Below are 9,376 nucleotides of genomic sequence, written 5' to 3'. Positions count from 1 at the left end.
CGGGTCGCTACTACTTAAGTAGATTACTCGTCTTAATAAGGGCTGTCGAATAGGTGGTCCTTGTCGATGTCTAAGGACGTATATACGTACCGTATAAGCTTCTAACTCTCTATATAAGCCCGTATAATAACTTCCTATACTTCTATCGTAATAAAGGTAAGCCCTACGCTTACTTTAATAAGGACGACGGCCTTTTAACATCTTAATTTAGAGCAGACCGTATATAATAGTTCTATTAGTTATATAAATAATTTTAATAACTACGTAATATCGTCGTCGCGTCTAAGGCTATAGATACCTCTAGTTTATACCTATATAAAATTAGGATAGAAGCTCTAGTCTCTAAGTATAGATATATAGACATAGACTTAGACCACCTAGTAAAGGGTGCCTAGCTTGCTGGATTAGGCAATCCTAAGCGAGGTGATCTGTGCGCTAAGACTACGCTCGGCGATGATCCCTGCCAGCGGTCACGATGACGCTTTCACATGTGCAAACAGCCGAGCATGACCACTTCGCCTGCAATGTTTGGCTATCGTAACATTCCCAGCACAACTCAAGCTGTACGATATTGTCACCACTGCCATCTCCCAGCAACACACCTCACATCCCACCCACAATGGCCTCATCATCACCCTCCGAGTTCCTCACCTTCATGCGCACCATTCGCACCACCCAAGCTCTCAAAGCCCGCACAGCAACCCGCGCAACGATCCGCCCATTCAGCTCTTCAATACGCACTACCTACCCCGAGACTGGCCGTCCAAAAGACGACAAGGGCGGACCGAACAAGGATTCCAAACACGCTCTCGACAAGGACAACAGCTCTGCTCAAGACGTGCAGACCAAGAACAGCCACGCCGCCAGGAAGTATGCTGCACCCACACCCTCCATATACACAAAGACAGAACACTAACAGCAATCACAGCGACCGCGCTCAAGACACAGGCGGCGCAGCAACACAACAAAAAGATCCCAAGAACAAGGAAGCGCAGAAGACCAAGGACGATTTCCCCGAGCGACCTGATAACATTGGCATGCAGGATGAGCGTGGTGGCAAAGGGCATTAGGAGGGCCACTTTGGCAAAGAGTTCAATATGCCGGTCAGCATTGTCTTCGGAGCATTAGTGGAGGCGGTGTATGGGTTATATCGTGGGTTAAATGATTGAGAACAGTGCTGCTGTGTAGGATAGGAGCAACGTACTTACAGAACAGAGAGTGGCATCAAAGGAAGAGTGACAGACCCTCTACTCTAGTACCAAGGTCCATGATATCTAGGACCACCAGAACCACTTTGAATAAGGCATGAAGAGATGTAGCCTTTACTACTTCATACAACAGACCAATATAGTCAATTTCACACGCCACAAGATTGGGGTATCTTCCCTATAAACCATTCACCCTCAAAAACGCCATCCCATCCCATCCCATGCACCCTCAAGGCCCCTCAGGTCCCTCATACTCATAGACTCCCCCACTCTTACTCAATGTCACCCCCAACCCCGGCACAACCTCCGCCTGAAACGGCTCAAACGGCACACTCTCCCCATCAATCGCCACAAGTCCCTCCTGTCCCTTCTTCGCACCCCCCAACCACCTGCCCACCCTCGCCCTAAACCTTCCTTTCACAATGTCCGGCCTGTGCCGCGGCGTGATGCGATATGCCAAAACTTTTCTGTACGTGACTTCGGGGAAGTTTAAGAGCGTGCCGTTTTCGATGGTGGTGAGGATTCGTAGCGCGGTGGTGCGGGCGATGTCGCCGGGGATGGTGACCATGTCCATTAGGCCGTCAGAGGGGAGCGCGGCGGAGAAGAAGGGAGTGGAGGGCGACATGTAGCACATGTTGCCGGTGTAGAAGTTGCCGAGGTTGGGGATGTCTTGGGTTGTGAAGTCTTGGTGGAGGGGATCAGTGATGGTGCCGTATTTGAGCGCGGGAAGGGTTACATCTTCCGGGTCGAGGTGGGAGTCGTCGTCGTGGGTCGAGGGATGGAGCTGTTTTGATTTGGCGGTTTCGTATTCTTCTCGCGCGCGACGATAGTTCTCGCGGATTTGGCGCTTGTCGTCGGTCTCAACTACGACTGAAACTTCGGCTGGGTAGATGGTCTTGCCGAGGAGACGGACGATGAAGCCCCAGGTGAAGCGTAGAGAGCCCATCCAGCGCAGTGACTCTGTTCCGAGGTCTGTTTCCGCGATGATGCCCACAGCCTGGGATAGAAAGCTGTACAGTGTATTGTTCCCTTGCGTGATAGCGACCAGATCCAGTGGTGTCCTGACTCCCTTGACCAGTCCCACCGCGGCAAGCGATGGGGAGTCTGTCCCCAACATATTGAGACTCATGGCATTCCCACTTCCACAAGGCATCTGGCAGACCGCAATCTTCCTCAATGCCCTCTTCGCGTCCCTGCGCCTCGCCAGTCCATTGAACACCTCATGCGGTAGTCCGTCCCCAGAAGCGCAAGCAATCACATCAAACGCCTCAATATCCAGCTTCTCTGCAACCTCCACAGCATGCCCTCTGTACATCGTCCTCTCGATATCCAGCGCGCAACGCGCCGCAGCCAGTATGGGCTCAATCTCCCGAGTCCACATTTTCTGCGCATATCCTTGTCCACCAAATGGGTTCACGAGGACCTTTACCCTCAGCTTCCTCCTCGTGCTAGGCGGATACGTCCTCTCCATCAACTTCTCCACCCACGCTTTCGCATGTCCGTGCAAGCTCTTGTCCGTGACCTGATAATTCACGAATCCAACCCTACATCCATTTCCCTTCCTTCCTACAGGTTGCGCATAATGTATCGTAATATCAAAATTGCGAAACTCCGCCCACAGCACACTATGGAACGGAATCGCCCTCGTCGTCTTCGCAAGCTGCGGTAGCAGTCCACAACAATTCGACGCAGCTCTCCTGTGTCTGAGCCCTTCGTCCAGTACAATCAGTGCGTCCGTCCCGAGCGTCAGAGTTGCATTTCGATCGACTGTCAGCACAGCTGCAGCGTCGAGCGATGCCTCGGAACCAGCCGGGTCTTCGAACGGGTTGCTGATATCAGGAGGGAACAGCGAAGCCATGACCGTGTGTACGCTGCGCCTGAGCGAGTGGAAGGCGCGTTTAATGGGACATTTGTTGCATGTTTGGGAGAGAGGGAAGGGTTTGTATGGGTTCTTGTCACGAGGTATGGAACAAAGCAAGCCGAGCTTCCTTAGCGTCCTGCCAAGGGATGCTTCGTTGGCGAGCGGAACGTTCAACGTTCCGTGCGCTATCTATAGACACACTTCACATGCGAGCGGCATCCGCTAGACATTTTTGTTCTCTTGCAAAAGCCCTTACATCTCGCGTTGTCGAAGTGCTGGCATTGATCCGGCGAGTTGACAGCGTTTGGAGCGCTTATCTTACCCATACCGGCTGCGAAGGGAAGAGCGAGCTAGATGATCGTTAGCATTTTACGCCTCAATCCAGCGCACGTCGGGACTTACTGCTGCGTGTAGCAACACCTTGACGTGGTACACCAGCGACGGCGATGGACTCGTTATCCGAATCAGCATTGACTTCCCCTGGCTGAGAGTCGATGTGACGGTTCTGGCCATCTCCTCCATGCTTGATGATTCTGCCCTTGCCATCCACGAGACCCTTGGTCCTGACTACAATTGCATCAGCCATCTTGCGCTTTGACGTGTCTTCTGTATTGAACTCACGCATGCGATGTCGGATCTTGTCCCGCATCATAGTACGTCCATGGCCGTGCATCTTGGTGAAGTCCTCCTTGGGTGACTTAATGTACTTGAGGATCTCCGCGTCATTGTACTTCCACTGTTTCTTGTTCTTCATTTTCTCGATCAGCGGCGCCGCATGTGCACCGGGCGTTGGCTCTTTGCGAACAGGCTCCGGCTCGACGTCCATCTGTTCCCGCGCTGGTGGCATGGGCTCATCGCAGTCCTGCGATGGTGAGGTCAAGCTGGAGCTGCATGGCTGCCGAACTGGGTGCTCATGATACTTGCACGGATCTGTGACACATACCTGTGGTAGCTGTTTCTGTGGCCGCCCTGAGCGTGTGGCTTTCTTGCCTGTAAGTACAGCATGCATGAATGCATGGCAAAGAGTCGTGTGAGGACTGCCGCTCGCCAGGATATTCGAGGCCTGGTTGAGGCCTGCGTCGTCGAGTTCCGAGTGAAGGATGTAATCGGCGAAGAAGTGAGCCATGCCACCATCGATATCGCTGTTGGTGTTGGCGATGACGTGGACGAGTTCGTGAGCGGCCATATTGGGACGCACGTTGGTGATAGTCTGGACAAGCTTCACCATCTCGATGACCAAGCTGTCGCGGAAGCCCGTGTTGTAGAGAGGGTGCTTCGTCCAGCGCCACACGCTCAAGATATCTGCCATGGTCTGGAACTGAAATTGATGATTGTTCGAGCCGAAGTGAGCGGCATAGAGCCACTTGAGGAACACCGTCATGACATCGTAAGGCACCTCCGCAACCATGAAGGGCGGCTGCCTTACTACTTGCTGCACACCTGCTGCTTCTGCCATCGCCGCCGCCATACCGTTGATGAGGTACTCACATGAGGCTACTAGGACACCTTGGTGTGCCTGGACTGAAGGACCAGTGATGTTGTTGTCGGGATAGATCTCTAGGATGAGGGCGGTGGGACTATGAATCTCAGCATGTGTATGTGCTGTCAGAAAGTGAGGGGAGTATTCACTCGAACGCCATCGCTGCCGCCATTGTCGTTGATTTGGGCGGTCCGCCACTGCAACGTGTGGTGCCTTTGCAGATGGTGCCGATTGCACAGAGCAGGAGCTCGCGACCTTGTTTGGAAAACAGAAATGTCCCATCACTTTCTTGCCTTCACTTCGACCGCTGACAGCGAGGGAACTCTGCAAGGATGAGCGAAACACCCCTGTCCAGCAAACGCAGTGACTAGCTTTGACTACAGGACTTGAACATGAAAGCGTGGCTGCTGCTGTCTGTGAGATTGACTCGTTACTAAAGCGTTTCTCAAAGGGACTTGATGCCTTTTGGCTGGTGTCAGCAATGTGCATGTGGTTAGTTTGGTGGCCAGGCGTCTGTGAGCTCGAGTTCAGGCCGCCTTGACCCACATACCGGGCCTGAGGTGAAGTCGATCTCGATCGTCGTGTACCCATCCTTTCTGCTTTCTGTACATTTATGTTACAAGCTGAGTTGCAGCACTTAGCTGCTCTCGTCTTTGGGCTTCTCCTCCTTAGGCTTCTCCTCTTCTTCGAGCATCGTCCTCCGGCCTTCAATCGTCAAGTACAAGCTCTTCGAAGCCGCTTCAAGCGTCGTTGTGATGCCTGCCCCAACACCCGACAACATCGCCACCAACTGTCCACGAAGGCCTTCCAGCCCACCCGCAATGCTTCCGACCCACTTCGCGCCATCTGCATCAAATGCCTTGCCCTCCACACGTGCTCCCAATAGCATTAGCTTTAGCAGCCCATTCTGTACAGCAGGTTCGTGATAGCTGGGATTTGCTTTCCTCTTCGGCGCTGGGAACTCTTTGGATGGCGAGAGGATTGAGAGCGCAGCCTTGAGATGCTGTGGTGATACTGATGGCAAAGTCAGGACTGCAAGTGGTCCTGACAGCAGCGGCTCAAGACCGTGCCTGGCGTGCTTTCTCTTCTTGACTGCTGTGTGTGCCGCCTTCGACAAGCCATGTCTAAGGAGTCTTTCTGGCTTCATTTTTTGCAAGTTCGCCGAGGTAGCTGTCAGAGCATCTGTAGGCTCGGTGCCCGGCGGCTCAGGCTCGAAGTTGGGATCCCAGAACTCCACGACTTTTAGTGCTGATGCGAAGATGCCAGTCTGCACGACCGCAATTCTCGTGTCGCGACCTATGTACTCCGCGTTGCCATTCTTCGCCAGCTCTTCGTCCACCTTGCCCATCGCCGTTGCTAACTCTCGGCGAATGCCTGCCCATTCTGTTGATTTCAGGTTGTTGTGTTGGAATATGAGCATCAAGGGTGATGATCGTAGTACTGATTGGTACTGCCGATGGAGTTGTGACTTGCGGAACTCAGGAGGTTTGTATGATGGCGGTTGTGTCGGAGGATATCGCGCAATCGGAGGCGCTGCTTGTAGAGTCTGGTCTATTGATGGTGCCGGCGTCGTTGCAGTCGCGACTGACGCATGTCTGCATTGCCAGCAAACGTAGTGTGTTCGTGGTGCTGCCGGACGAAGCTGGTTTGCCTGCAGTCGCGCTCGTATGCGTGGAGGCATTGTGTGTTATCAAGGAGGAGGTATATCGGTACCCGCAATCTCGCAGCTTTAACTGCTGTACACAGTGTCTGCGATGCGACGTTGGGTGCAGATTGTGTGTTATTAGAAGGCAATGTCCAGCATCAAGGTTGTCGTGAGCGGCGGACTTTCAGAAAGTCAAAACGCTTGCTGACTTCCAGGTTCGGGTTCGCCAGCGGGCTGCCGCGGTCTGCCAGTCACATCACACTTGGAAGTACACTGTCAAATATCAATGCGATACACTCTGCAGTCACTCTAGATCACCTTACACTTGCGTTGAGCCTTGCTCTGGTTTACAATGCCACGCCATGATAATACTGGATATGTCTCCATAACGAATCTCCTCAAACGACTGGCAACTCTGGAATCAGCAAGACAAGTGAGCTCTGAAGACATTGCCGCCGCTGTCGCTCTCATTTTCACGAACAGTCTATCTCCAGTGCAGTTTGGTGTTTTGCTATGGGCATTGCACACGACCAATTTGGACCACCAAGCGGATGTTCTGGCAGAATGTGCTTCAGCAATGCGGGGAGCAGCAGCACAAGTTGACAAGGAAGCATTGGAGGCCGTTGTGAAGAAGAACAGGAAGCCAGAAGGTGCCTATGGCGGGAACCTGGTATGTGTTCCGACGAAGCTCAAGCCTCAATCACTGACCGTACTTGCAGTGTGATATTGTGGGAACTGGCGGCGATGGACACAACACCTACAACGTTTCGACAACTTCCTCGATTATAGCATCAGCTCTGTTGATGATGGCTAAACATGGCAACAACTCCTCGACATCTCTTTCGGGTTCAGCAGACCTCTTGCAACATGCTCCCAAGCCACCCATCATCGCAGCAACGACGGCAGCCAATCTTCCCCAAATCTACGAGAAGACTAACTATGGCTTCCTCTACGCTCGTGAGTGGCACCCAGGCATGAATTACGGAGCCGCTATTCGACGAGAGGTCCCTGTGAGAACCATCTTCAACTTGCTAGGGCCTCTTGCGAACCCTGTGCATGATGCTGGTCTCGTGGAGTGTCGGATTCTTGGTGTCGCCCGAAAGGACGTCGGTCAGAATTTTGCAGACTCACTTCGCCTGAGTGGTTCACGGAAAGCGCTGGTAGTGTGTGGCGATGAGAACCTCGATGAGATATCCTGTGCAGGGCTGACTCACTGTTGGTACATCCACGAGACCCATGCCAGTCATGGCGAGGGTGCAAAGCCAGTCGAAATCACCAAGTTCACCCTAACACCAGAAGACTTTGGCCTGCCTCGACATCCACTGGAGACCGTCCACGGCGGCAAAGGACCAGCGGAGAATGCAGAGATCCTGATGCAAATTCTGCGCAATGAGCGACCAGACGACGACCCCGTGCTACATTTCGTACTCCTGAACACTGCTGCTCTGATCACGACGAGCGGCATGTGCGAGGCAGACGAAAGCGACATGGGTCATGGTGATGATGGTAAGGTCATCAAGGAACGAGGACCAGGAGGTCTCCGCTGGAAAGAGGGTCTACGTCGAGCAAAGTGGTGCATAAAGAGCGGCGAGGCGCTTCGACAGTGGGATGCCTTTGTGGAGGTGACCAACTCCATGCCATCGACATAACGATGCTGCAGTCCACCCCATACTAGGCGCTTCTACGCAACGACATCCCTACGAAGGCATGCTTCATCACAAACTGCTGTGGGTCGAATGTGCTTCCAGGCAGTGGGCACGAAGGCGGTCAATATATCGTTCGAAGCGCAGTGCTCCTCACGGCGCGAAGCACGACGAAGCCACTGGCAAAGACGGAAACCCGATCCAGGTCGGTGGATCACGGCGCAGTCTGTGTGGCCAAGAACATGTGGCAGCAGTACCTGACGTTGTGTGATAGAGAAATAGTCCGCATCGAGCGCTTACTGGACAATCTGCTCGGCGAAGCAGACGTGCTGCAGACGCTCGCTACGGCCACGAGCGCCAGTGCTGCAAGCTGGCGGTACCTGCATTTTCGTCCTGACGAGAGTGACTACAGCTCGTTGTTGACTACCGCCATCGATACAAGAAAAAAGTAGCATCAATCACGATCGCGTCCACGTCCACGACGCGACTGCTTCACGAACCTTTGCAAATTGAAATTGAGATCTCGATATGGCAGTCCAGCGTGTGCATCAGTGCAATAGAGTTTGCGGGAGGCAAGAGTACTGTAAGTTCGAAGGCGTTCCTAACTTCGTGCAGGCCAGCGTTTCACAAAGCCGCTTGACTAGGATAAGACGGATTGTTTTGTGCCTGATGAACTCCTCGTCAGGGCGTTGGTCATGTTGTCCTCGACGTGGGACTGTCGGCAGCGCGGTCGTGGCCGAGTGGCTTATTATGTATTTCTCAAGATAGAAACGGGAGGATGTCGCGCAGCTCGTAAGATGCAACGCTGGAGAATTTTCGTCCTCGTCGAACACGATGGTGAGTGCTGTGGCTAGACGTTGATCGATGTTTACCGCGTGTCTGTGAACATGGAATGATAATACAAGATGCTGGCTGGCGATGGAAGCATTTTGGTGTGTGCGATCTGCACCAGATGTAGGTAGGAGGCGGTAGAAGGCGATCTCCCCTTTAACAGCGACCGGCGGCCAACAGTGTTCACATGGCGGCCAATGCGGACGCAGACCTCCTTACAAGTTACGGCGGACGGTTGGGGCGTTGGCTTGAAAGTTGAGACCCGTTGCTGCTTGTCGTACTCGTCGTGCATGCGCAGCGGCTCTCTCCCTACTGCGCTACAGTCTCTTGGTCTTCCGACACGAACGCCTTGCTGCTGAGGCACACGCACACTGACCGACGTCGTGGTGCTGCGCAGAGCCCGAGTGGTGGAATGTCATCGTCGTCCTTCTTTCGCTGCACGGCACTCACTCGCTAGGCTCTACCGAATACTGGATGCCGCACAGCACTGGACTGCACCATCCCGACGAACTCCCCGACTCAGACGCGTTGTTTCACACCCTGCTTGCCCTTGATACGCCAACCGCCACACATCTCGACACCCTCGCTGCCCTGAAGACACACTCGACCACTGTCTGTTACAGCGGTCGCCATCACGTTCGCTACATCCGTACCAGCCAACCGGAACCACATTCGCTTACTCGCTGCTTGACGCAACTCCCAATATTG

At 53.6% G+C, this 9,376-nt stretch overlaps 4 protein-coding genes across 4 annotated transcripts; 2 read left to right on the top strand and 2 right to left on the bottom strand.

Annotated features, from left to right (window-relative positions):
* Positions 1 to 619: 619 nt before the first annotated feature.
* Positions 620 to 1,070, top strand: CLAFUR5_00488 (uncharacterized protein; the record flags this gene model as incomplete). The annotated part of the gene is made up of 2 exons (XM_047899636.1): positions 620 to 870; positions 929 to 1,070. The coding sequence occupies 2 exons, from the start codon at positions 620 to 622 to the stop codon at positions 1,068 to 1,070; spliced, it is 393 nt and encodes a 130-aa protein (XP_047756515.1).
* A 367-nt stretch (positions 1,071 to 1,437) lies between these two features.
* CLAFUR5_00487 (Sphingoid long chain base kinase 5) lies at positions 1,438 to 4,721 on the bottom strand (the record flags this gene model as incomplete). The annotated part of the gene is made up of 6 exons (XM_047899635.1): positions 1,438 to 3,085; positions 3,392 to 3,419; positions 3,472 to 3,636; positions 3,691 to 3,931; positions 4,013 to 4,646; positions 4,699 to 4,721. The coding sequence occupies 6 exons, from the start codon at positions 4,719 to 4,721 to the stop codon at positions 1,438 to 1,440; spliced, it is 2,739 nt and encodes a 912-aa protein (XP_047756508.1).
* A 465-nt stretch (positions 4,722 to 5,186) lies between these two features.
* CLAFUR5_00486 (uncharacterized protein) lies at positions 5,187 to 6,230 on the bottom strand (the record flags this gene model as incomplete). The annotated part of the gene is made up of 1 exon (XM_047899634.1): positions 5,187 to 6,230. The coding sequence occupies one exon, from the start codon at positions 6,228 to 6,230 to the stop codon at positions 5,187 to 5,189; it is 1,044 nt and encodes a 347-aa protein (XP_047756507.1).
* A 316-nt stretch (positions 6,231 to 6,546) lies between these two features.
* On the top strand, positions 6,547 to 7,843 carry CLAFUR5_00485 (Anthranilate phosphoribosyltransferase; the record flags this gene model as incomplete). Its single annotated transcript, XM_047899633.1, has 2 exons — positions 6,547 to 6,864; positions 6,914 to 7,843. The coding sequence occupies 2 exons, from the start codon at positions 6,547 to 6,549 to the stop codon at positions 7,841 to 7,843; spliced, it is 1,248 nt and encodes a 415-aa protein (XP_047756510.1).
* Positions 7,844 to 9,376: the final 1,533 nt, after the last annotated feature.

The sequence above is a fragment of the Fulvia fulva genome, chromosome 1 (assembly GCF_020509005.1).
Source record: "Fulvia fulva chromosome 1, complete sequence".
NCBI classification, from domain to species: domain Eukaryota; kingdom Fungi; phylum Ascomycota; class Dothideomycetes; order Mycosphaerellales; family Mycosphaerellaceae; genus Fulvia; species Fulvia fulva.
This window is presented reverse-complemented; position numbering and strand designations above follow the sequence as displayed.